General features: G+C 41.1%; 1 protein-coding gene across 6 annotated transcripts in view; it reads right to left on the bottom strand.

Moving 5' to 3' along the window:
- Nucleotides 1-11,688: 11,688 nt before the first annotated feature.
- WASF1 (WASP family member 1) overlaps nucleotides 11,689-27,517 on the bottom strand; it is a 98,814-nt gene continuing 82,985 nt past the window's right edge. For 5 of the 6 annotated variants that reach the window (XM_026119979.2, XM_026119978.2, XM_064508873.1 and 2 more), the window contains exons 4-9: nucleotides 20,168-20,321; nucleotides 19,315-19,432; nucleotides 18,311-18,483; nucleotides 15,989-16,168; nucleotides 13,997-14,631; nucleotides 11,689-12,595 (exon numbers count right to left, since the gene is read on the bottom strand). In XM_026119979.2, coding sequence (XP_025975764.1) covers nucleotides 12,438-12,595; nucleotides 13,997-14,631; nucleotides 15,989-16,168; nucleotides 18,311-18,483; nucleotides 19,315-19,432; nucleotides 20,168-20,321 — 1,418 coding nt within the window. In that variant the 3' untranslated portion in view covers nucleotides 11,689-12,437. The remainder of the gene's footprint in view (nucleotides 12,596-13,996; nucleotides 14,632-15,988; nucleotides 16,169-18,310; nucleotides 18,484-19,314; nucleotides 19,433-20,167; nucleotides 20,322-27,517) is intronic. The other variant, XM_064508872.1, reaches the window with a different exon arrangement.

The raw sequence follows: 27,517 nt of genomic DNA on the forward strand, positions 1-27,517 counted from the left end.
CAGGAAAGCTAGAGGGAGGCCATCTGCTCAGATGTTCCTGCTACTGAGTTTGAATTTATTAGTTTAAACTTTATTAGCTTAAAAGAAAGCAGCTATTCTGTTTTCTGTAACCTCTGAGGGAAGCTGATATGGTGCATTTTGGATGGGTGTCGCTGACCAGGTGCCGTCTGTCTGCAGAGCTGTGCAGTGTGAGGGACACATGATCCTCCTCTCCTTACGCTGCTCCCTGTTCAGGTCTGATTTTTTTCTAACCCCACAGTTTTGCACAGTTATCAGTAAAGGTGTTGAATGACTCTAGTGTGTGTTTGATAGAGTATGGAGATGTTCAGGTGTGAAGGATGGCATCTGCCACAGGGAGAGCTGATGATGCCACGCAGAAACTGCACTCATCCACCACCCTGAATAACTGTTGAGCAAAAACCTTTAGATGATGTTAGTTCTGTATTAGAGCAATTTTGCTAAGACAAGTGTCACTTGGGTTTGCCTTCCTATGGGCCCCATGGATGAAACGTGCTGGGAAGCGCAAGGGCCGAATGAAGGGCAGAGGCCCACGGTGAGGGTTCGAGATGGGCGATGGCTCGACTCGATCTTTCATCATTGGCTGCTGGTGTCTGTAAAGCGCTATCGCTGTTCCCCTGCGGCGTGTCCCTAGCACTAGTGCAACCGGCTGTAAAACAGCCACAGCAGAGCGTGGGGCAACCACCTGGAGTGATGATCTCTGCCTTGTCCCAGCGACCGGGGTCTCCACATCAATATAGCAACGGTGGTGACAGACTGCCTCCATAAGTCATCCCAGTTCCCGCCCAGCTCTGTGCCATTCACAGCCGGGCCCCAGTGTGTCCAGTGACCCTCTGGGCTGACATTGACGGGCTCTGGCTATGCATGGGCATGCCTGGTATGCTCACTGTGTGATCACCTACCTAATAAAATATGTTGTCCTTGTGGGAGTTATCCCCAAGTATTTACTTTTCAGTGAACAACAGGTTAATAAAGATTTTTAGCCTAACCATGAGCTTGGTAGTAAGTGTTTGGGTTATTTTATGGCTGGCTCTTCATACTGCCTTTTCCTTGAAGAGAAGGGAGGGGAGATGCTTATAGGATTTTCTTTCCATGCTGTTAAAAATGTTCATGTTAGAAAGGTATGTGGCATGGTAACCCACGTAGTTATCAGCAATAGCAAAATCCTAATCCACAGACAACTAGCCAAAAGAAAATTAGCAACTTAACCAACATAATCAGTGTGATGTTATTGCAGCCTGTGGCAGGAAAATCTGCATTTAAACAAGCTGAGGAAGTCACAGGAGCTGCTACCTCAATATCTGGTTGCTGATGAAGGTAGAGCTTCTACTGTTTGTGTGGAAAAGTTTCTGAGAAAGAGAACAGTTATGTAATTTAAATGCAGTCAGTGGGCTCCTGGCAGTCATATGCATTTCTAAACAGTCTGGCATCTTGTCCAAAGGCAAGTCTGCACCCGGCAGTCCCGCTGGACCCCACAGAGGAAGCGGAGCTGGTCTTGGAGAGTACTGAGGTGGGAAACATTCACCAAATCGGTTCTTCAGGATGTTGGGTTGACTCAGGCATAGAGGGTTTTTCCTGCTCAGCATTGGCCCTTGTGCAGAGATAGACTCAGGTTCTTTGAACAGGGCAAGTAAAAACTGGTATTTAAGAGATGAGCAGTCCCAGTTCTGGCTTTCTGTGAAGAGGTGGAGGATGATTAGGTACAAAAACCTGAACCAGGGTTTTGCCACCAGTTTTGGCTGAATATTCCTAATTCTATCTGCTATTGCAGTGTTATGCAGGAGCCTGTTGAGTCTCGCTCCTGAGATGTTGCTGAGGGAGAAAGTGATACACCAGCCTCTGAATAACTTGGTCTCATTGGTGCAATTCATTGAAGTTAGCAAGACATGCACGAAATACCAGTACTGCCCCCCTCTCATGCTGATGATTTTGTGGTGCAATGGCCTCTTAATTTTTATAACCTCACTAGGGTTTTTTTGCAACATATCCATTTCTGAGTGCTCCTAGCTCCACAGATAAAAACATCTGTGTGAACTTGTCCAGATGGATGAACAACTCGGCCTGGATGGAGATCAGATCTTGTCCTTCCTAACTGAGACGCAACAAGATTCAGGAGCCTTTCCTGCTATTTGCCCTCTCCTTCCCCACAGTGGTAAGACTGTCCCCCCGCACAGCCATGGCTTGCCCTGGGCCCCGAGGGCCAGTTTGAAGACTGAGTAAAAGCGCAGCGATGGGTAAAAGCCCGGCGATTTCTTGGTGTGCTTTTCTGTGCATCTGCCCTAAGGATGCTCATTGCTTTAACTTGAGCGATTCTCTTAAATGGGCTCTTGCACAGACATTTCCTGCTCTCAGCAACCTATTAAAAAAGATAGGTTTCCTTCCAATGCCTTGTGTATACAGGCATAGCTGATACTTAGAAATTCATTAGTAGACTCTAGTTAGATTTTCTTGGGTATGGTAAATGTTTTCAGCTAATCTATGCTCTCTTGTTTTCCAGTAAAGTATTGCAAAAAAAAAAAAAAAAAAAAAAAAAAAAAAAAAAAAAAAAAAAAAACCTCTCTCACTTCAGATCCCTAGATCTACATTTTGGGTGCTGCAGGTTCAGTTTTTTGTCAACAAAGAAAAGAAGAGTTGAGCAAAAGTCTTCACAGCAGCAGGCTATGGAGGTGCTGGCCCATATCTCTGTTTTGCCCCCTTTCCCCTGGGTTTTGGGCCTCAGCATCCCATTTGAGGGATGGGTGCCAGGTGTCCAGCATCCTCTTTCGGGAGTTTTGCTTTAGCAGACGAAAGGGGCACACTTGTTGCAGCAGGGACTTCTTCACATTTCCAACATTTTTTGCAGAACAAGAGATGCTGTTTTCCATACACTTCCTCCAAAGGCTCTGGGAAATGCTGCCATTTGGCTTGTTGCATAATCAAGTCTGCATGTATGTTAAGCATGTATGTGCTTAAACAGGGACTTAGCTTGTCCTTAGACATTTCCAGGCAGGACTCTTTGCTGCCTGAGTTGTGCTTAATGCAACAGAAGCCTGGACCCAGTTTTTTCCCCCCTGATACCAATAATTACACGAGAGTAATGATCTTTGCCCTGGCATGCTGTAAAACAGCCAGGGTGTTGGTGGAAGCGTATGAATCTGAGTAATGCATGTATGTTATGCACAACACTAAGTACTAGTGAAAATACACATTTGTGCATAAATGCTAACAGCTTTTCATTGCCTTCTGGAGAAATCTGGCTCTTCCCACCAAGTACAGGAGAATTGCAGCAGATTGACCCTTGGCCATCATTGCCCTGGTGGGCACCTCGCTTCGGTCATGCTGGGAGCTAAACCATCCTCATCACTTGTTCGTTTTGGGGTCTGAGTAGGTATTTATACATGACTGATCGTATGCTCTTTGCTTTCCTTTTAATCTCTTCCTCTGTTTGTGTTGGTGGTGAATGCAAGAGTTGCAGTTCTTGGGGTGACAACAAAAGTTTTGGGTGTCCCTCAACCCCTTTGAGACTTTGGTGCTGCACCTCTTCCCTGCTGAGCTGCCTTTTGGTGTGCAGAGCCATTGGGTAGCCCCTGGGTTGCGTGGCTCTGGCCTGACCCTGCCACTCTTTGCCAGCATGACATTGTCCATGCAGACGTCCGGGCAGACCTCGGCGTTTCAGCATGGGGAAGCAGTCAAGGGCAGTGTGGAATGAAGAAAACACATGGAAACGTCTTGAAAACTGTTTCCTCAGCTATGGGCCTGGTGCTCCTGCGTAACGCCCAGGAGCTGCAGTGTTGCCGTCACGGCTCACAGGGTTTGGAGCCGGTGCCCAAGGGCAGCCCCCCGTGTGCGCCCCTGTGAAACCTGCCCTGGCTGTGACACCAGCCACCGGGTCAGCAAAATCAGCTGGACTAAAAATCTGCCTCGAATGTAAATGATGGAGTGAAGAGCTGTGCAGCCTACCTGGGATGTAATGAATTCACAGATGGGTGACTCCAAATTCAGTCACTGAGACTGAAGCCCTGTCTTAAAGTTATTTATAAAAGGTGATACCAGACTATTAGGAATCAAATCTTCCTTAACATCCCTGTTTTTCCTAGGCTGTCTGTGAAGATCACGGCTTTCCTGTGCATAAGAGCCCCTGCAGGAACATGACTTCCATGCCGAGGAATACCCCAGTATGGGCAGTGCTCTGCTCGTGTTATTGCTGGTGCAAAACCACCTCACTCTCTGGCATACACCATTTGTGCCATTTTTGGCATGTCTACTTTATTCTGTGGTCAGCGCAAATCCCAGGGCATTTTGGGCTTCTGGGTTTTTTTGTTTTTTTTTCCCTTGCATTTTAGGGCTCTGCTGCTGTGCGGTTTCGGATTGGCAGCCCCTGGCCTTGTCCATGCCCAGGGGCTGCTTCTGGCTCTGTCACTGTTGTGCATTTAGATGCCCACACTGCACTGTCTCATGTCCTTTATGTGAATCGTAGAGGCTGGAGGTCACAGGCCATGCCTACAAAAAGGGTCCTAGTCACCTTCCCGGTTTCCCACAAAGGCTTTTGGAAACGTCCCACGAGCTTCTGGAAACAAAAGATGAGGCCGTTTTCTAATTTTCTGATGCTGGCAGAGGAGGGCGCCTCCCGTCAGGGTCTGCAGCTAGCGAGCTCGCCCAGGTTCGGACCCCCCTGTGGTTTGCGGAGGCTGGAGCTGGCGTACCCAGGGCAGGGAGAGGGCCTGGACCTTGGGAGCCTCTTCCGCAGCTTGGCTGGTGGGTTAAGTCCCACAGAGGAGCAACAGGTCTGCAGGGGGAGGGAGCAGGTGAGCATTGCTCCTCTGTCAGGCTGCGGAGTCCTTGCTGCAGAGACCAGGCAGGATTTATGTTTTTGCTCTTTTTTCCTACAGCTTATGGCCCTGCGGGGGGGGGGGGGGGGAGAAGGAGCCAGGGAGGGTGGCTGGGACCCACGGGCTGCTCTGGTGCATCCCGTGTCGGCCCCCACTCCGGCACTGGGTTTCAGGGAGTTGCTTAGGGGAATGTGGCAAAGCCACCCTCAGTTTCTGAGATAGCCCAGGGGTTAAAAAAAGCAGTTTTAAAAAAAAAAAAAAGTAAAGGGGAAATATGAGATGCCAGACCTGGGTCTTGACTAGAAAAAAGTAAAAATTGCTCCTTTTCCCCTGAAAAGAGCATTTTCCTGTCCGGCAGAGGCCTGCGGGGCGCATCGCCCAGCTGCCACACGGCAGGGACGTGCTGCCACCTCTTGACGCGCATTTCCAGCCGAGCAGGAGCAGCTCGGCCCTGCTGCCGCTCAGGCGCAGCTTAACGCCGGCCGCAGTTTCGGGGCAGGGAGACCGAGGTCTGGGGCTTGCTCCGAGGGGCGTGCAAGAGCCGTGATCGGAGTCGGCTCTGTGCCACCAGCAGTGGAAGCTGGGCAGCTGCCTTAAGCTACAGGATGACTGTAACTAATACAGAGTTTTATACTATATCCTCTAGGCTATTTATTTTTATAGTAAGTATTGTTTATAGCTGTTCAGAACTAAGGCAGTAAGCACTGGGCTTGTCAGATCTGGCTGGTCAGCGCTGAGCCCCGAGTGGTGCAAATCGCCCTTCTTAGGGTTTGGCGACCTGCAAACGCCGAAGGAAAAGTTCAGAAATCCAAAATGGCATTTTTGACTTATAACACCAAGTGGCAAATTTGGCCCTTTTACCAGCCTGCTGGTGCTGGTGGACCTGGTGGCCAGACCTGCCCTGCGGTGGCAGTGGCTCCCGGTGCAATGCTTGCCAGCTGCTTGGCACAGGTGGCACTTACTTGCCCTAATGTTTTGCAACATGGTGCTAGGTAAAATCAAAGGTTTGCAAGGGCTTTTTTTACTGCACTTAATTAGAAGAGGTGTTTCGGGGCCTGGCTCTAGGTGTGGAGCAGGCTGTCGTGCAGCACAGCTGCACTTTCTTTTATGTAATCAACAAATTACCTTCCGTAATTGACTTTGCAAACAAGATGCTCGTATGCTCACTCTGTTTTCTCAGAGGTTTAGCAAGCAAACAGTGGGAGACCAAAGAATTAAAGCCATAAAGTAATCTGCATATAATCAGTAATTACCATGAATCAAAAACTCCTTCAGTTCATCTGGTTATTATTTCCCTGATAATGCAATTCTCTGGGCTGACAAAACTAGGAAATGCTGATTTTTGCCAGAATGCCAAATAATTTCCTGCTGTGAGTATAATACTGTATCAAGCAGTTTAGTGACCACATAAATCCAGCTAATGAAATTTATGTAGAAAGTAGGGACTATTAAAAAGGTAGAGGAAAAAAAACACAAAAGGAATGTGCTGGCGTGTGTGTCAACAGGAGGATGTTTTGCCGATGCATTTCCCACCTCTTCCTCTGTTTGGGTAGTGCTGAATTATTGCCATGACTTCTGCTGGTCAGCAAAGGGTGCTGGCTCAGAAGCCACCTGGGTCCCTTTGAGGAGCACCAGCGTGCCCAGGCGATCCCACATACCCTAACTTCTTTGCCGGCTCTGCCAAAATCCAGAGGAGACGTCTGTCCGTCCTTGGGCTGTGGCGAGGGAGCGCTGCCTCCCACCCAGGCTGCTCTGGCTGCCAGTCCCACGCTTGGCTCTTACGAACTGTTGTAGCATTGCCCAACGCAACGGGGTGGTGGTGGTGGGGAATGCAGCCTAACGCACAGCCTAGCAACGAGAGGGAGCGCTGAAGGTTTGCCGATATATGGATGCTGTCCTGTTCAGGCTGCCATTGGCTGCTTTTTGATTAGGTTAGAAGTCCTGGGTGGTGTGGTAGGGTTATTTCTGTGCTGAAATGTAGAAATCAAGCTGTAACAGTATGACCCCGAGTGTGGAGGTTTGCTCAGCAGGAGGGATGTCAGCAGCCCATCGGCATTCCCTCCTGAGCCTTTAACCGGTATGAAGGAGAAAATGCCTCACGAAGGCATGCAAATGGCTAAATTACAGTATAAAACTTGCACCACAGGGAGATAATTCTTGACGCTTTCCTTAGAGGGTACTTCCACAAAGTCATGTAAAAATAACAGTTTTGATGACAGCAAATGCTCTAACTCGTAATTTCTGTGATTATGTGACTTGCTACAACAATTTTCATGTGACTGGTGAGCCTAAAGCTAGAAGAGGTAACGAGTGCTACCTGGGCCTTATTTCATTTCAGTCTTATCTGACAGCCATGTATGCCAAGCACTTTTTTTTTTTTGGTCCTCGAGCAAAAAGGGCTTTGATAAAAGGACAATACCATGTCTTGCCTCTTTGCCTGCCAATATGAAGATGAGGGTTCGTATCACAATAATGCCATGCGAGTGGTACAGGTTATAAATTTTACTGAAGCAGCAGCTGAGGACATCAGAGTAATGAAGATAAGGCAGGGCGATGGGCTGGAAGAGCCATAGCAGGCAGGAAGGTGGCAGCACCAGGTTTCAGCTGTCTTGGCCAAGGTGGGACCTCTTCCTTGGGTGTCCCGCAGCCCTGCTCCACAGCCGACGTGCCAGCGCAGAGGCCCTGCTGGAGCCTGACCCACCTTGTGTGCCTGGTCAGGGTGGCTGGACAGCGCTACAGTGGTTCCATTTCGCCTTGCAAAGCAAAACCTTGTGCTTTTTGTGAGTTGCTGTACTGTAGCAGCACTACAGGTTGGTCCTGTCTTGTATTCCTTGCCCTGCGCTTGCTGAGCTGGCTAGGTAGCACAGAAGTCACGAGAGGCCTGAGGTATTGAAACCCTTGTAGCATGTCAGGTTTCCTTATAGACTTTGAAGACTAGAAAGAGTAGTCATTAAAAGGGGGGATGGAAAAGTGGAACCAATGTGTTTGTATAGGAACCCTCAGCTATCCTGTGTCTGAAAATGAAGCTATTTAACTGGCAAAGGCAGACATGAAGTGGGGGAATGTTCAGCTCTGCTTGGCAAGAGTTGCCTGATAGTGGCTCAGATCTGTACTCAGCTGTTTCCCGTTGCCTTGCCAAAAGGGAGGTGGTTGGAGCAAAGGCCCAGAGCTTGAGAACATTTGAAATAAGAAATCTGAAGAAATGGGACAGATGCTATTTTCTTTAGAGGCTGTAACTGATCCTGTTTTCAGAGTGCTGCTGGCAATCTGGGAACACAAGAAATTACTAACCCAGCAGAACTCATTTTTCAGGCAAATCAGTTAGTAGGGACAGTAAACACATCTGTTGGCAGCATGGCACTGATTAAAGAAAAAGCCCAGGCTCTGCAGCACTGGACTTCACCGTTCAAACACGAAGGGGAGCAGTGCACAGCACCAGGCTGCAGCGCCCATGTCCCAGGGCTTGTCTGTGGGCCCTCCTCTAGCAGCGGCTGTGATGGGGACGAGGTTCCCATCCCCACCTGCTCTGCTGCAGCTACGTGATGTCATGCTGCCAGGTGTTCTTTAAGTCCTCAGGTCTGACAGCTGAGCTGCTTGTGGGAGCATTTCCCAAACTGGTCCTCTCAGGATAAGCTGGGCTGGCAGGAACCTGCCTTTTAAGCAATTAAACCTACACCAGCTCATTATGGCTAGCTAGGCTGAGGGATTCCTGTCACAAGCAGGTGAATAGGGGGCATTGATGTCTAGCAAGGGATGATGATGTATCTGAGAAGCAGTTTGAGGACCAGTAAGGTCCATCCTTACTGCAGCTGCAAAGGGTGCATGAAGAAACTCCCAGGAGCAGGCTGCTGCCTGGGACCTCAAGAACCGAGCAATTGGGAAAAGAAGCAAGGAATGGAAAGGCGAGGGGAAAAATTGGCTGAGTGGCTGAGAGAGAGAGAGAGAGCGAGCGAGCGCGCGAGAGAGAGCGAGCGAGCGCACGCACGCAAGTGCTCCAGCTATTGCTGTCTGTGGCCTCATTATGAGCCCTCTCCTGGTGTTAGATGTTGCTACCTCCAAAAGAGAATGAAAGAGAGTAAGACTCACTTTAGGAGTCGAGCAAATACTTGATGAGGGAGCTTGGGTTGAATTTCCATCAGATCTTTTGCTTATGCAGAATGCTGTGATGAGGATTTTTTTTCTGTGTCTCCTGCTGGAACTGTTCTAGTTTGCATAAACAGTTTTACAGCTTGGACCATGCTGCTGTGAGTACACTGCTCTCAGCTCATTACTCAGCCCAGTGCTGCACCAGCTGGCTCTCCTAGGGGCAGAGGTTTCTGCACGAAGCCCCAGAGCTGGTGTTAACCCCTGCCCATAGTGATTCATGGGCTGGTGAGACTTAAACAGCCCAACGTCTCCAAAATTTGTGGTCTAAGGGCTTGCGGCCACCAGTTAAAACAGGCAGAAGTGTCCTTCAGGGACTGCACACCTTGCTGTGGTGGTAGCTGGTTCCAAGCCAAGATGGTCCCAGTAGCCTGGAGGATGCCAGTCCCATTGAAAGCGGGGCTGCAGGCACCTGTCTGCACCCTCAGGTCCCACAGCACTGTTTGAAGCCTGTGAAGGCCTCGGGCAGGCGCTGGCACGTTGGCTCCCTGCTGGATGCTGAGGGGTGGCCTCCTGCACCGCACGCAAGGGATGATCTTACCAACTACAGTTCTTTCAAAAAAAGCCTCCTGCTCATTTAATCCCAATTTAATGGGATATTATTTAATCTCTTAATGGTAGCTAATAAATAAAGGTTGTTCACAGTGCAAAACAACAGAACCAGCATTATGTCTGTCATTTTTATTCCTTTACTACCTGTTATTTTTGTTCTATGATGGCTGCTTCACTCTTACTACTTTCTTTTGAATAAAAACTGTAAATGACCAATTTTGCAACTCTCTAGTCTATTCTGGTTCTGCTATCCATTATCTTTGGCTTCTTCTGTATTTTTTTTTCCATTTTGCAGTAGAAGAGGAAGATCATTTTCACCAATCACAGATTACAGTCAAGAAAGGTGTGAAGTTTAACAAAGGCTCCTCTTCATTTTTATCAAAGCACATTACAGACATATTGCTGCAACAGACTTTGAGTCTTTACTTTTAACCAACTGCTGTAAATGTACAGAAGTAAACACCAGAATCTATGAACAGTTCACTATAGAAAATTTGATTTAGTATCTTACAAGACAAAGCAATCAATAATCTATTACACATCTAATCACTGGCATAAATAGCCTAGCAGCCCTCCAAACACTGTTCCACCAAATGAGAAGGGCAGTTAGAAACCCCAGTCAGAGGGCTACAAATCACTGAGATTGCAAATACTTCTATTTGAGTAGATCTATAAATGCAAATATTCAGATCTGACAATCACCTCTTGCTATTAGTGAATCATGCTATTGCTGACTGGAGACTAGTTGCTATGGCAGAAAGCTGTAGCTATGGCAGAATGCCAAGAATCCTGTCTTTGAAATCTTAACTGAATTTAACTCTTGCCTTTACTCAGACACGATTCAGGGCTTTGGCTGCCCTGGGTACTGGTTTGGAAATGATACTATTAACCACAAGGACAGTCCATTAGGTCAGTAATAGCCATTTGTCAATAAGGATTTTTTTATTCATGTGATAACTGCAGTCATAGAAGGTCCTGCCTCTCACTTCACTCCCACCTAACTTTTTTTTTTTTTTTTTTTTTTTTTTTTAATAACTGCTCTTCTTAGCTTCAGGCTATGTGAGATACCCAGCTACCAGATGCTCCATAAGCTGTTAGGTCTGAGTATAGGCAAATCTGTCACTTATCAATCCAGGATACTGTCATCCTCTATGACTTGGGGTTAAAATCCCCTCCCCCAAGTGTGTCAGACACTGTATCAAATATTCATGGAGTGGTGCTTTGACCATCTTTTCTTTAACAATTAGGATGATCTAGTAAGAAGGATGTGCACATTGACAGTTGAGTGTGGCAGAATAAACCAGATGGCAATCAGTTATTGTGAAGACAAACTATCAAAGAGAACTGCATCAACAGTTATAAAGATGCAGACCCACATATTTTGACAACAATTTTTCTGCTCCAGTAATATAAAAAATATTACTGTCATAGTGGAACAAGTCTTGAATATAGCAGTCTACATGCAACATTATAATGGAGCCTGAGATGATGGCAGTAAAGTTGGAAGGGCTGCTGTACTTCATTCCTACTCCTGTCTGTACTTACAGAGCTTTGCCCAGCCCCAAGCATAGGTCAACAGCCACATGCCTCCAGAAATTACTCCATGTCCTGTGGAACATTTCATGCTCCACCTTCAGAAATCTTCTGACTTTCAACTCTATTTCTCCTCTATTATATCATCTTATCTTCCAGGAACAGGCTAGCTGGGTAGAGTACTCATGTGCCTCCTCACACAGTCATTATCAATAGATTTTTGATTATGCGCTCAGACTTCAGTTATTCCAGAGTAAACACAAAAGCTCTGTAACTATTCAATACACAGTATACTGCTAGATAGCGCTTTTAAAAATGTCTTTGTAATAACACCCTTGATCTTGTTCCTCTTTCACTATAATGTTGACTGCTGCATCTCTCCTCTTCAAAATACTCTGGAGGTAAAGCTTTAAAAAACACCTAAATCATTTAGGCCACAAGTTCCCCACTTTTTTTTTTAATGCATGTACTCTGATCACCAAACGATATACAATTTGTTGTTCAATATGGCTCCCTGAATCAAGTGCTGAATACTTACCATAACTTGCAGTCCACAGATTAAATCTTTGAAAGCCAAGGATCCCTCAGTTACACCAGCGAAAGACAGGCTTCGCTTGAAAAAGCAACAATGATGGACATTTAGAATGAACCATTTATTAAATCAAACTGTTATTTTAACAGTTACATAAGTTACACAGCATGTTTAAGTCAGAATATTTCACAAGAAAAAAAAAATTTAAACTTTTATTATGCAGGCAAAAATAGTACCACACAATATGTACCTGGGAGGGAGGAAGGGAAAGGGAATTTCTAAACATTCAAATAAGGCCATAATTATTTAAAAACAACAATAAAACAATAATAAAACCCCCAAAGATCCATTTCCTTTTCATGTGTTCAGTGCTGCTAACTATATGTACTTTTAGTGTACAGATGTAACCAAGGCAGTGATATCTTGATAGCTAGGTTTAATGTTTTTAAAACATTATCAAAAGTGGAATAAGGCTCATTAGTACATATAGCTGCCCTTGGAATGTCAATCTCAGTTGCCTTCATTAACTTAAAATTCACAAAGTGCACAGTTAAGATATGCCAAAAAATTGAAACTGCTACTCTACCAACAGCTGCCCATGCTTAATACTTAGTGGTCTATTGGAACAAAGTATGTTCTTTCAAAAAGATGTGTAAGAAAAGCCACTGTAAAACATTTAGTTTCAAAGATGCACTAGGAGTTTTTTGTAAACTGAAAAGTAGAAAAACATGGATTAATTATGTAAAGAAAAGAATACAAAAAACACTAGAAATGACCATCAAACTTTCAAAGAACAAGCACCACAATGGACGTTAGCATTCAATTTTGTAGTGTACAGCAATGTAATAATTTTACTCTAACCAATCCACTTCATCAAATTCTGAATCATCTTCTGAATCACTGTATTCCACAGCAATGCGACGAGAAAGTATAGTAGCAACATCATTCTCAATGCGCTCATGTTTAGCTTCTTGTTCACGTTGCTCTTCAACTTTGCGTAGCTGAATACCTGAAGAACATCAAATCACAAATGTGATACTCTCATTCTTTATCATTATACAAAATACCCTAGCTCACAATTCACAAAATGCTTTGCAAGCAAAAATGAAGGCTGAGGACACTGTCCTTTTCTGATAGTAAAGTTCTCTGTCAGGTTTTTAAAGACAGGAATGTCAGAATTGTCATGGCAGATTAGATCACTTTCTTCCACTGGCTGCTTCTAACTTTCCATTAAATATATACCTACATCTTCCAATACTATTGTAAGTGATTAAGCCAATTTACTATTTGCATTTTCCAAACACCTTTTTTACTCTCTCTTCATGATTTCAACAGAAAGTTAAAGCTATCTGAACATCCTAACATCATTGATTTCTTGCAGCTCAGCTTTGATCGTGTAATGATCTGTTTGGGGATAAAATATTACTTAAGGGTCAAACACAAAGCACAAATAACACATACTGATAATACGAGAAAGTTAAATGCCAGTAACTGAGTTAAAAACATGACAGAGAGTATGTATTTTGGGTTCTATACTCATGATACCACAGATCAACACAGTCTAAATTTGACCTATCCCAGTACTCCCTGTTGTCAACTGACAGTAAACACAAGCACGGGCACTTAAGTATATCTCTTGATATTAAAGTACAATACAGATTCTGCACTGTGTTGTAGGTGCATCAGGAAAACAGAAAAATGAAGTACTCAAAACATTTGAGAAAGATTTACTGTTCAAAGAGACCACAGTCAAACAGCAACACTCATAGTGCAACAGGGATTTTTTTGGCCTCAAGCACATAAGCTAAAATGTAACAGCGTGTACATACAGCTCCTTGTTAGACCATCAAGAAAACACTACCAAAGCAAGATAACCTTGCACCTCTGCCACTCACTTTCAGTGTGCTGGTGGGGCACCTTGTGGTGTAAAGACTATTCCATCACTTTGTTTAGACCAGTGAAGATCAGGCTCTCAACAGCTTTAAGTCTAAAGCAATGATTTCTGAATGTCATTTACATGTTGTTGTAATATAACAATAATCAAAATTCAAATGTCAATTCATCTGTTCTGCCCTTATCTAACTCTGTGAAAAATACTGGTTTTGACTTCTACATGATCTGTAAGTTATCAGAACTAGGTACATTCCCAGGTAAACAGACTGAAGACAGAATCTCCACAGATCATCTCTAAACACACATACATTCTTTATCTAACTTCCACAGAGAACCAGTTTTACAATTCGAACCTGCTAAGTGCAATCACAGGTTGAGAAAAATCTGTCTACTTAGCAATGTATACACTGCAGAAAATAGAAAGCAGAAAGACTTTACATGCCATCCTCTAAACTAACTTTTACATGTGAAATACTGCTGTCACACTCTTTGCTGTCTCTTAATAGCCAAAAATTACCTTTTCGTATTGCTTCCAGCAGAACACTTCTAGCATCACTGATTACAGGAAGAGTTGAGGGATGGCGTTTGGGTTCAGGAGCAGGAACCACTTGGGACGGTGGGGATGGAGGCATTAGTGGGGCATGGGGGCCAGGGACAATGGTTGTGGGAGGAGGGTGCAGAACAGGCGGAGGGTGAGAAAGGGCTGCAACTGTGACAGGAGAGGAGGGTCGAATGCCAGGAGGAGGCAAGGGAGGAGGTGGTGGGGGTGGAGGAAGCCCCTGTACTTCCCCTTGAGGAACTGGGTGAACTGGTACAGTTTCACACACTTGGGCAGCTCTAGTGACAGGAGGAGAGGGTTGTGCTAGGGGAGGAGCGATGGGAGGAGGAGCTGGGTGTAGGACTCCAGGGGCGATCTGGAGAGGAGCTGGTGGAGGTGGCACTGCTGGGGCCTGCAAAGCAGCTGTGGGAGGAGGAGGGGGAGGTGGGACTGAGGGGGGAGGAGTGGAAGTCATTGCAGCTCTTAGTGAGGAGGTTGACAAAGCAGAGGGAAGAGGTGGTGGTGGTGGAGGGGGAGGAGTGGGGCTCACAAACACTGGTGTTCTGCCTGTTGCTGGTGATTGAGGACGATTTTCTACCAAGCCTGTAGTAGAACTGAAATACCAAATAACAAGACAAAATCATTAGAGCTGGAAAAGAGAAAAAAACAGTAATAGATTCATTTCTGAAAGTTAGTAATATGGAACACTGGTCATTAAAAGGTATTATGTACTAACTGATGATTTCAAGGTATTCATACTTCATGTGCAGTGAACTCTAACTCGCAGTATGGTGTATGCATCAGTCTTTTCACGGGCCTTTGTTCATGTCAAGCTATTAACTGAGTTTATGCTTTTATAGAAATTTGCATCTTTTTCAGAGGTTTCCTACACTAAGATTCTCCTCTCCCACCCCCAGGTAAATCCAGGTTATTTATCTGAAGTAAGGGAACTGGCAGTTGTTTAATTTGTTCAACTCACAGAACTTTTTTTTAAAGAAAATTTAAACCGTATGAGCAAAGGGTTAAAATTGAAATATGTATTTAAGGTTCAAAGACAAGCTCAGAGAAGCTAATATCAAGGGTCATCAATTGTATCTGCAGAGAGGTATATTTACAGCCTGAATACTCCTTTTAGTGCAATGAATGGGTGAATCAAAGAAAACAAAAGGCATCAGTAAAATTATTCCTTATTTCCTGAATTATTTCCTGAAAAAACACCAGAGGAATTTTTCAGCTGTTATGGAAAAATTAACCTAAATGCGAGCATTTCTGTGTATATTCTCCCAAGCAGTGAAGAGAGATTCCTTCCGAAAGACTAACATTTTGATGACTTAACAACCATGCCTGAATTAACTGTCTTGCATTCCAAATTGTATGTACCTGAGCATAAAATAAGACTTTGGGTATAAAACAACAGGCGAAGGATAACCAGAAGCTCACTCTAAAAAATACTCTCAGCATGTATCCAGTTTTGGTAAGGCATAGAGAAAGAAACAGAAAACGAAAGCACTTTAAAAAAGCAATTGTAGGTGATGAATATATAGTTTTGACCACAGACCATCCTACTGCAATATGTTCTTCCTCTTGTTTGGGCTGAAACACAGTTCAGTATTAATAATTTCAGATTCTCCAAAGCTAAATCCTAAGATCTCAGCACCTTTCAGAGAAATGTTTTTTTTAAAGGTACCGGCCCTGTCATTTAACTCAGGAGGAGACATAGCTGCAATGCTAATGGCCAGGTGGGGCCTGTCCGCACAGTGGCACACTGCAGGGATTTGATTCCAACGTTTCTCTCCAACTCCTGCGTGGCCTCGCAGCTGTGGAGGCGTCAAGGCTGTGGACTGACAGAGCCCTGGGACGTGGGAACTGCTTGGGCTGCATGGAAATGATACTAATGGCAGTCAGTGGGGTTGGTGGAAAAAATAAAGCTCCCTTCCTAATAAATCTGCATGTGGCTTGACCACTTCTTACCTAACACAAGGAGGTACAGGTTTCACTTCTCCTGCTCCGTGCATTGGAGGTGGTGGCGGTGGTTCATGTGGTCTGACCAACACTCTCTCCTCAGCTCTGTTCAGAAGTTCAGACATCTGACTATAGGGTAATGCAGAAAGAGAATATGATCCATCCATGTGATCCACGTATGCTTGAGATCTGAAGGAAAATAGATACATTTTTCCTAGGTATGAAAAATACATTCTACTGATCTGACATAAGTATTAGTAAAATTAATTATTAATGCTCCCAACTATTGTCCTGTATTCCAGTTTGACTTCTCAGTTCAAATCTCTCTCTTGTACTGCGCAGCTTTTTAATAATTTTTCCCCCTTTCCATCCCATTGCTTCTAGTAGCTCTTCTGACATGCGTATCAGACAATTTTTACAATACGTGTGAGATCTTAGTTTTTATTAGTCACATTATTTTGAGTTAAATAACTGTAGCAATATAATCAGAAGTACACATATACCAGAGTGTATTATGCAACAGACATTATACTGGTAATGGTTTCTGCTACTTGGTCCCTACATATATGTAACTACATTCTTTCATAACATTCATGAACTACCTATCAAGTGGTAGCATTTACAACTGAATAATTTAATCAAACTTCTGTCAGGAGGATCTGTATTCCCAATTCAGTATTTAGACCTACTAAATAGCTATACTAAGTAGCTATAAAACAGATGTCAGGAAGATAATCTAAAAATTTACTACTGAGTAGTAGCAGTAAAATAAAGATAACTACAGTTTCAAATAATTCAAACTACTTGTTAGTGACAACTTTCGATATACCTTGAGGACCTGATTGGTTACAAAATTTTCATTAACTACTTAAAGATATTGATAAGTGTCAAACTTTCTCTACTGAATTTAGAGGAAAGGTCTTTGCACAATACTTTTTGACATTTAAAGATTTATTCTAGGTTTCCACATACTGCCATCACTGTAGCATCTAAGTCTATTAAAATCTTATGGAGCAAAGTTTTTATTCTGTTTTTCAAATCACTTGGCACAGTGCTGTTCATTATCCAAGCTACATGTTCTGCACATTTATTGCTTCTAAGCACTACAGCATTGTTCTTAATTTCAGTACTGTTACTGAAGTAATTATGGCTCAGGCCAGGGTCCTCAATAATAAAGGAGTCCTGCAGAGAGTACGTCTCATGTGGATTCTGATGTACAACACAGCTGAAAGACAGCAGGGAAAGCAGACTTCTCTGCCAACTACTTGACACAGCAGTTTATAAGATACTACAAAGCTGGTGTCTTCCCAGCAAAATGCACATCACCCATAATTTGGGTTGTACCTTACTGACTGAAACACATTGGGACCATTTTTACACCCTGAATTAAGAGAACTAAGTTTCCTACAGCCAAGTTTTTCCATTTTTCGGACACAAAACACTACCTCCTAGAGTTATGGGAATTATCCACTGTTACTATTAAGTTTATCTGAAAACCTGACAAAGCTAAACCAAACCCTCTCTTAAAGTGCTTTTGGCCAGCAAAGGATAGGGGAAAAATCTAAATGTTTTTTAGAGGACAACAAACACTTTTTAATAAAACAAAACAAAACCCCAAAGAAAATCATACCCTCCAGAACTCCTAACATTACCTGAATGTCAGCCCTCTTTCCTATTATAAGTTTCTCAACTGGTAAAATGGACTTTGTTTTGCATAAGTACCACAAGAGGAAACAGAGCAGGTGTATCATTTGAAATGCTGCTTTTAGCCACCTGCAAATGCATGCTGTGAAAGGAGAATCCAGCAGGCTGGAGTTTGTAATAGGCTATAACCAGAAACATCAATCAAATTTTGTATTTGTTCATGAATAAAAAAAAGCTCAGCGATCTCATCTGAGTTGCAAGTGGACATTTGTTTACATCACACCCAACATATAGTCTTGGCAGTTTCTGCTCAAGGAAAATCAAGAGATTGGAATAACAGGGATTTTGTAGGTGAAGACTGGAATGTAGTAACACACCTGGGTGCAAGCCTGCAGCAGTGACATTAGACTTGATCTTCAAGTCGGAGGCAGACACCTCCATATCCTCAAAGATATAATGAATTCCAGAGATGCACACTACTCTTAAAAAATAAGAAGATAATAATAACTCCTTTAAAGACACACTGGCTAAGAATTTTAAAATTGATTTTTGGTTGAGCTAACTCAATGATTTCCAGTGCATTTCAAGAATGGCAGTACCACTTCATCATTTATCCTTTCTCAAACATATTTACTATGTAGAATGAATAGTTGTATTTAATAAAGGATAGAAAAAATAAAAAGAAACCTTGATTCAAAATGTGAAGCTGGGCCATTAGCAACTTCAGTGTGCTTATGTAAGAGATTAGCATCATCCTCTGCGAGCTCCGGACCTTGGGCTAACTTCTGCCACTCTCTCCGTCTGTCATGAGGTGCCCTTGGCACTTTTTCTGGTTCATGAGGGCGATCTAGATTTTTCTGCTGTAGGAGAGTTGTGCAAATAAAACTGACAACTGAGACAGTGTTTTTAAATTAGTTGCATATAAACATCAGCCACAGAACAATGAAAAATAAACCCAATTAAAGTGCAAGAAATATTTGAATTTCAGTCTAAACGTGATATGTAAACCAAAAAGCTTTGTAGGAGGTAGAAGCTTTACTCTAGTCGATAACTAGCTGAAGAATACAGTGAAGAATAACTGTATAATTAGCTTTTTACTCTAAAGGTGAAAAAAAAATTCTGAATCGCATTCTGACACTTATATTTACTATTTCTATGCATGAAATATACAGAATAATGGTGAAACAAAAAGGTAGCCTTGCCTTTGCAAAATTGCTTATTTAATTTTAAGAAAATACAGGGTTTCATGCCTACCAATTTATTCCTCATTTTCAGAGAACCTATCTAAAAGATTTCATTCTGGCTTTTGCTTCTGTAAATTTGTCAGAATTTTATACTTTGAAAACATGTTCCAGTGAAATCCTGGATTCCTACTGTATTCCTATATAATTCTGCTCTTCGAGTCATTGTTAGAAGGCTTAATAAGTTTTGGCAAACCTGCTGTTAGTTACAGTAAGACAGCCTGAAAGCTCTAAGCCCTTTTAATAGTAGTTTATTATCATCATTATTTATTTGTTAAAGTTGAGGGAATTGAATGAATTCAAGTAGTTTTAGTTGGATGGAGAAGATCATAATTATCTATGTAAAATCTGGATTGTTTTTATTGCATAACCAAAAAAATAACATATGTGCAAGCAAACTCTTTCCAGAAAAGAGAACAACCAGGAGCTATTTAAAGCTAACATATATACCTTCTGCTTCCTCTTTTCCTTTCTTTTATCCTCAGTGTCCTGCAACATCTTTTCCTTCCACAGATCAAAGAAATACGAAGGATTGGTATAAAACTTCAGACCCTCTTTTCCATCATCCCTGAAATACAATTATCAAAATAAGGCATGCTGTTTATTTGACAATACATGACTCTATAAACATTAAGGAAAAATAAAGGCATATTAACTACCTAGCACCTCAGGCCCTCAAATATTTTGCTGATCACGAACATTAAAACGATAAACATTGACCTCCTATGCCATCATTCTTCACTGTCTTTCCTTGTATTCAAGATCTTTATTTTAGAAAAGTAACTTTAATGTAAGTTGTAGACAAAAACAGTATCATAAATAAAGAACTCCTTGCATTCCAATGACTCAAATCTTGCTCCTAAAATAGTAAGTATATCTGTGTGGTTAGGGTTGAAACTACTGATTCAAATTAACTTCGGGACAGCAAACATCATCCATTTTCAGTAAAGACTTTCCTTTCTACAAACTTAATCACCTGTTTTCTTCACTTCTCATCCAACAGCATGACACAGTTCAATATATGCAGACTCTGAGGATAGCTTTTTCTTGCAATTGTTAGATTGGAATAAAATTTTTCAAAGAAATAAACTTTTAACACTTACAATGTCTTCTGCTACCTGTATTCCTCAAGTAGCTTCACAGTCTCAAGTGTAGCTCCTTAAATATTCAAGTTCTATTCAACATGAGTAAGGTGCCTAAATATAGCACTGTATTATACAATACAGTATAAATAACTGTAATAATAATAAATATTTTACTTATTAAATAAACTAGACGTTGCTTTTGATGACTTTTTACTAACCTGTAAGGGGTGAGAATGTTAAGCGGAGGCGGCTGTTCACAAATGTCATAAGTTTCTTGCAAAGGAATAGGTAGAGTTTTGCGGTCGAACAGCTGCTGATCTTGAATTGTAGAACTCCGGAAAGCTTTCCTCATTGTAATGTCCTGCAATGACACTGAAAGGGGATATCACCATTAAAAAAAAAAGTGATCAAAGATAGTTTATTTGGTTTAATCTGCAATTGCTTAATGCTGGTTGGAATATAAATATTAAGCATTACTGCTAATATCTTATGATCAGCACAAGTACATTTTACAGTGCACATAAATTCATGTAACACTACTGTCATGGGAAGATATTGTCAGATTATGTGAAAAATATGCTTGTAATGTTCCAGTACATTATCCTTTATTTAGTTTCACAGGAAATTTTTTCTCACCTGGACTGATATCAGAACTCTGTCTCTACAAAGTAGTTCCACAAATCGCTTACTGTAGCTCTAGAATGTAATTCTGTAGTTCATAAGTACCTAATAAAATTTACCAACTCTAATTTACAATCCTCTTGTACTAAAAACTGGCTCCTTATCTTGAGATGAAGATTTTGTGTTTATCTGTCATTGACAAGCTCAATTTTGCATTCCTTGCACATATGTAGCAGTTCCACTGAAGACCCTTTGCCAAATCAGCAAATTACTTAAGCTTATTCTACTGATGTCAGTGAGATTTCATAGGAGGTGACACAGTGTTCCAACACACGACAAATGCTCTTCTTTAATCAGCGTGTTTAATCAAGATGACACTCCCCTGTTTAATCAAGATGAGACTCCTTACTGCTATTAAAACCTGTATATCCTTTTGTATCTCACAATCACTAAAATCTAGAAAACATTTGGCAGGTTGAACGGAATCTTGCTAGGAAAAAGATTAATGGAAAAGTGACTGCAAAAGATGAAGCTTGCATTTGGCATTCTTGGAACAGTGTAGCTGCTCAGTCTCCTATTTTTCTCCCTCCCTGATGTTCCATCACTTCATCGATGAAGTCCACGTGTACCTTAAGCCTAGCTTTGCAGACAGTGCGAGACTTTCAGTAAATAAAGCAGCAGACATTTCAGTGTGTCCCCCCCTTTTTTTTTTTTAACTTCAAACAATTAAGTAATGAAACACGGCAATTTTTAGCCATGATAGCAAAGAGAGCATTTTTAGCACAGGTCCTTTATCTATACAAAATTATGTTATGTTTATTTTAAGCAAACAGGTTGAAGGTAGCGCCCTCCTTTACTCTAGATGACAGAACTCTTCCCCCATCTCACTGCTTTGGAGAAAATCAGTGGGGCCTTTAGCAACCATTTTTTTTTTAAAGTGCATCCGTTTCAGCTGTAAGCTAGATTCATTCTCATTGCTGTAGTACATGCAAGTACACACACACACACACACACTTGAGGCACTGTCTGCTGCCCTATTTCCTATCACAGCTGTTACAAGCAAAGACATGAAACTGCTGGATTTCTATTGTATAACCACAAAGGGGCAGAAGGCAGGACTTTCTTTCCAGAGGGCTTGCAATTCCTGGAATATTCTCTCCTCTTACCTAAGTGCATTGGTAGACTCCTTTGTAAGGCTAAAAATGGGACTTATTTGATTTTCAGTCTGGCTTTTGAAGTTTATCACAGTTGGCAAGGTTGTGTGTTACTAGAGAAGTCCCTTACGTTCTACTTCATTACAGTGTCTTTTATCCTTTTAATTCCTTTAATTAGCTGCTCAGAATCCTTGTAAGTGTGTGAAAGTAGTACTACTAATGTACGAATACCAGCTATGAATCTCAATTTCTGTAGGTATTTTTGCACTCCTAAATAGCCATATATATTTTGCACCCATCATGGAGTACGGGATGTTATTTGCTAGCAAAAGTTCACAATAAAAAGAAAAGAACTGGAGATTATCTCATCTAAAAATCTGGTCTTAGATTCTTTTATACCTTAGCTGTTTTTCCTTTGGTTGTTGATTTTACAAATCTCACCAAATGTACTTGTTCAGAGTTGCTTGGTACTCCCATAAGTCTTTAAACTGTCTGCCATTTACTGGAGACTATGCCAATAAAAATAAAAATTAGGACACTTCTCTTGGAAGCTGTGTACATTCTGATAGTAATGAAATAAATGAAGTATTTTTTCCAATAAATATAAACACAGTTCCTTGTTTTAATATTAAAATATTCACATTTGATGCTCACTATACATAATCTTTCAAGTGACCAAATACAGCAGGTCTGATTCATGATCTCCTATTTCTAGATGTAATCTTCATTTTTTCTAAACATGTACAAGGCGGAGATCACAGCTGGGGATGACCAATCAGCGCCCAATAAGTGTAGATTATTTTGTCTCTAAAACTACACTACATAACAAAGGCCTTTAGAGAAAACATACACTGCAGAATTTCCAACTGCTACCTGCACTTCCTGCTTCTACATTCAATGGAAGCTCTTCAGTGAAAAGCATGCTATTACTCAGAACAACTGGCTATCTAATAACGAAATCATTAGGGAAATGAAAGGACATGGCACACAAAATACTGAGAATCATGACATTGATATACCTAAGCTACAGGAAGAGATCAGGTAAATCCTGTGTTTCGAGCACAGTACAATCCAGGGCTGTGCAAGGTTTGGCTTACAAAGCCATCTGTTTGGCTTGCCAGCTGGCTAGGAAACCAAGAGCTGACTGGCTTGCCACCGCAGCAGTTCGAGTACACGGACATCTTGGCTCCTCAGCTGGCCACTCCCCTGTGGCTGATTGACAAATGAGCACAGCAAGAGGGGACGTCAAACCAACTGGACGCACACATTCAGGAGGTGTGGGAAAGTAAGGGACAACCGATCTTTTGTCCAGATCCCACTTTTTATATCTAGAATACAAATTACGCAGTAGCACGGCTTAGACACTGAACTACTGAGCCATGGGCATGCTAATTTAAGACTGATCTACTTACTAAACAACCCATAAATTGAACCAACAGCTAAGAAAACTGGAAGAAAATCACAGAGAGCAGTTGAAGCTCAACCCATGCGCATAGATCTGAGAGGGACACGCACTCAAATCCAACACTCAGACAAGTGGAGATGTGCCAGGAAAGTGGTTTGTTATGCAATTTAATTTAACAGTCTTTTTCTTTGTTTGACTTTGGTAGTGAAAATTCTTATGAATTAATTGACCATAGTGCTATTCTCCATGTTACCATACTACATGTGGCAGTCATGACCCAACTGTCACATATTCTCTGTAATGAACTTTTATTACACATTTATACTCTATTCACTAAATCCCTCTTCAGGAGGCTACAGACAGCAAGTGAGCTGCCCCTTAAAATGGGATTTACTATCCATTTTTCTAAGTCTGCACTGGGCTAAGCATAACGATTTGAAAGTTAAAACTGAGCCTCCCATTTTCTGTAAGCATGCAGGACACAAGTATGTCATAGCTGCCAAGCTTTCTAGATTTCTCCCTGCCAGATGCCACTTTTTTTTTTTTTTTAACCTATAGCAAAACTCTAATCTCTCTGTAGCATTAATCCAAAAGCACTGCTGAATGATGATTCTTTCTGTGATAGGACAACATCTCTAGAAGGTTAAGAAAAACCAGGCACATGTATTCAAAGCCAGAAGTTTATTGACATACAAATCACCATTTAGTTTGATTCATTTCCACAAATGTGTCAAGCTGCTTAATCACGGCATTACAGTTGCCTTAAGTTTTAAGTTTCTTGTCACAGTTAAAATAGATATACTGTAGAAATCAAGAATCCAATGCACTATATTTGGTTTCCAATTTGAGATTAAAATAGAAATACGGCATTTTTTTCAGTTTAAAGAACCATTCGATTAATATCAAAATATGCAGATAAATTCTTAGTTTGTGAATTCTCCTTCCATCAGGATGCCATTTATTTTTGAGTGATATACAACTGTTTCCTAATACTTTGTTACACTGCACATTAGAGCTGTGCTGTGTATCAGTATTTCAGAGAACATAAAGCTAAGATGAATATTCTTTTAAAAACTGTAAAGTTTTTACAGATATGAAATTATTTACCTGTGCTAATACTTCAAGCTTAATAGCAGAAAGAAATTCACAAAAGCGTGGTAAATTAACAAAAATCTATTATTATACAAAACTGCATTATCCATTTTGTATTTTGAGAGACAGAAAGAGAGAGAGCGTGTGTGTGTGTGTAAGGTTATTTCTAAACTAAATACTGAAATTAAACACCATTGCAAAGAAACTACACCCTTACGGTTTATTCTCTGACCCATGAGAATATCTTATACTGCAGGGCTACTGAGATTAGTGACCTTAGTTCTGCTCTATAGCAAGAATATATTTTTCCCAGGTCTAAAATGGTCCCGAATATGATAATTCCTGCATATATGCAGGCAAGTTTCATGTATAACTGGAATAAAACTGAGTTTACTTAAGGAAAGCAGAGGATTTTTTTTCTCAGTATGCAAGATTAGTATCTTCACTGAGGAAAAGATGTGTATGTAAAAAGAAAAAAGTGAGGGACATGATACATTTCAAAATCTTTACATGAACTCTACTTTCTTACTTTATGGAATTCTTAAATTCAACAAAGTTATTTCCATTCAGATCTCCACTTTATGTTACATCACTACATAAGGCCAAAAAACTTCAGTTGAAAGCTGACCTTAAATTCCAGATCAATATGAAATTAATGACTTTGTGAAATCAAGAATTTGAAGAAACCTTTTGTAATTGTTCAAACCGAATCAAGCTCACAGCATTTTCTCTGTAACAGGAGGATTCCATGCCACAAGTCAGTTTTCACAGGATGCAATCCTAACCCTGGTTTAATTTGGTTTTATTCATTAACAGAGACATTTTAATAATTCAGAATGATGAGAAAACACACATACTATCCCAAAAGGTCAGGATTTTTGTTCTACTGTTGGCTCCACCAGAAATATCTTGTCCAGTATCTGCACCTTGTTCAATTTATGTCACTCAGGCTGTTTTTGTTCATACTGCTTAGGTTTTAAATGAATCTTAATTTTTTCCTCTTTCTGTAATAGCATGGGCCCAAAGGAACACATCAAAACTTATATTACTGTCTGCTGGCAAAGAACTATCAACTGAGAGTCATTTGGCAAGCCCATTTTACACGTGCTGTTTGTTGAACAGAACTACTGGAATTTGCTTGATTCTTTCATAGAGGGTTAAGAAAGGGCATTCTGTGAGTCTATCTCCATACTTTGGCAAATTAACTCATTTTCCAAGTTTCTGTGCTTTATCGTGAAAATATAATTGTTTTCCCCACATCTTCACACACTAACATCCTCCAGCTGTTTTAGCCCAGATCAGGACTAAAACAGGGCTATTCCTCATCAATTTCTAAAATTCAAACCCAAAGGAGGATACTGAAGGAGAAAAGGTTTCCTGATCCCTGATTTTTGAGGAAATGTATTACTGGATATTTGAGGAAATACATTATTGGATTTCCTCTCCCTTCTTCTACCCTCACCTGGTGACTCATTCTGGACAGACATTTGTGAACAAGGAAGACTGAATGTGGCTCAAGGACTGGATGTTCTTAGGTTAATAAAAATAATAATAGTTCCTGGCACTGAAGGCTGCATGTGTTCCTCTAAAGTACTAGCAGTCACTGCTATCCTATGGCGAGACAAATCCAAGGTATTAGATTTGAGTCACACTGAGCCACTCTGGACTTGTTCAAGCAGACCCTTTTTTCAGTCCTGTTTTCTTTAATTGCAATGTCTGTCCCTTCCTTAGCTATATGGTTTAGCAAATATATGCAGTACTGTGAAAAGTTACTAACCTGGTGCATTTGAGACTGCACATCATTTACAAATTCTTCCTGGAAACTCTCTAACATCAAACAGTCATTAATATTTAGTACTGAAACCTACAACCAAACTTGTCAAAGGCCATTTACATGGGGAAGTACAAATTTCCATTTCACTACCCTTAGATGCTTTAACTCTATCACTTGAAATGGTCTCTCCATTTTTCTGAAATGTGAATTGTTGCCATATCAGATATGCTGTATCAACATAAATCCCACTCTGACTTAAACCAATAACTAGGTTGTCAAAGGTAAACACAGAAATGACATTAACACTCTGGAGTATTATATCTGTTACAAGATTACAATTGCTGACAATTTGTTACTGTATACAGAAAGGATTCTTGTAACTATCCAATCATAGTAAACATGGTATTTTATTGGAAAAAGAGGTGTATGTGTGTGATATATGTTCAGTTGTCAAGAGACTTGGAAAATCCCATTAATGTAAGAATTCCCTTAGGCAAGTCATGATATTGTGGAAAATTTGCTACTAGCTGTGAACAGCTGTCTTTCAAAACCTGTTCTAAAATAAATGTCACAAGAGTAGAGAATCAAAACTTCCTTAGCCTAATTTTATTAATAGTGGAAGCAGAGTGGAATAGGTAATGAAACAGTCTCAGACCATCCTCCTGATTTGATACTTCATCCTCTCTGAATGACACACCACTATTATACCTAGACATTCAGAACAGAAACAGCTTTCTATGTTTTAGAATGAGATCACAAATGCAATCTGAAGTTATTTTTCATAATTGGGTGCTGTTCTACTTTGTGAGTTTCAGGCATACAATCTAGAACATCCTAAAACTCTTTAGGGTTAGGGAATCTGTAATAGTTTCGCCTGTAACAAATAGATATACAAGAAGCAAAAAACATTTCATTAAATTTCTGTATTAGGTGGTCTATGTGCTTTTATTGAACATTGTTCCTATAGTCATCACAATGCCTATGCATTGGCTAAATCCCACTAAAATACTGTCTTATAAGCATGAGCCGTATCCTATTGATTGTTTGGAAATATTTGTTTTCTCAGAGCTAACCAATATTTATATAATCTAAAACTATTTAGAAAGAAATAGGCACTGGAGAAGAATCCTAGGGTGGTATATATCATCCTGAATGGAGCTATACAAGTATAACTTCATGCAATTTTTAATATAACGTGATATCAAGCTAAGTGTGAAAACTCTACTTGGACAAATGCTAGGAATCAGTAGGAATAAGTTTAAAACAGAGTAAAGAATTAGTCCCAAGAATTGACATCATAATAAAAAGTTATAGATATTATTAATAGCAATACAATAATACTAAAGTGACATACAGTCCTGCAGCAGTTCTAATGTAAATTCATTTTTAACATTACTGTTCAGTAACCAGAAAAATTTTGAGCTCAGAAAGTTTCTCAAGGTTATAAAATAGACCTGTAGGAGAAATAGAAAACAATCTCTTTCTCATGATGTTTTGCTCTACGTTCTATATTTATAATTTA

This window comes from Dromaius novaehollandiae, chromosome 3, assembly GCF_036370855.1.
Source record: "Dromaius novaehollandiae isolate bDroNov1 chromosome 3, bDroNov1.hap1, whole genome shotgun sequence".
In the NCBI taxonomy this organism is placed as follows: Eukaryota; Metazoa; Chordata; class Aves; order Casuariiformes; family Dromaiidae; genus Dromaius; species Dromaius novaehollandiae.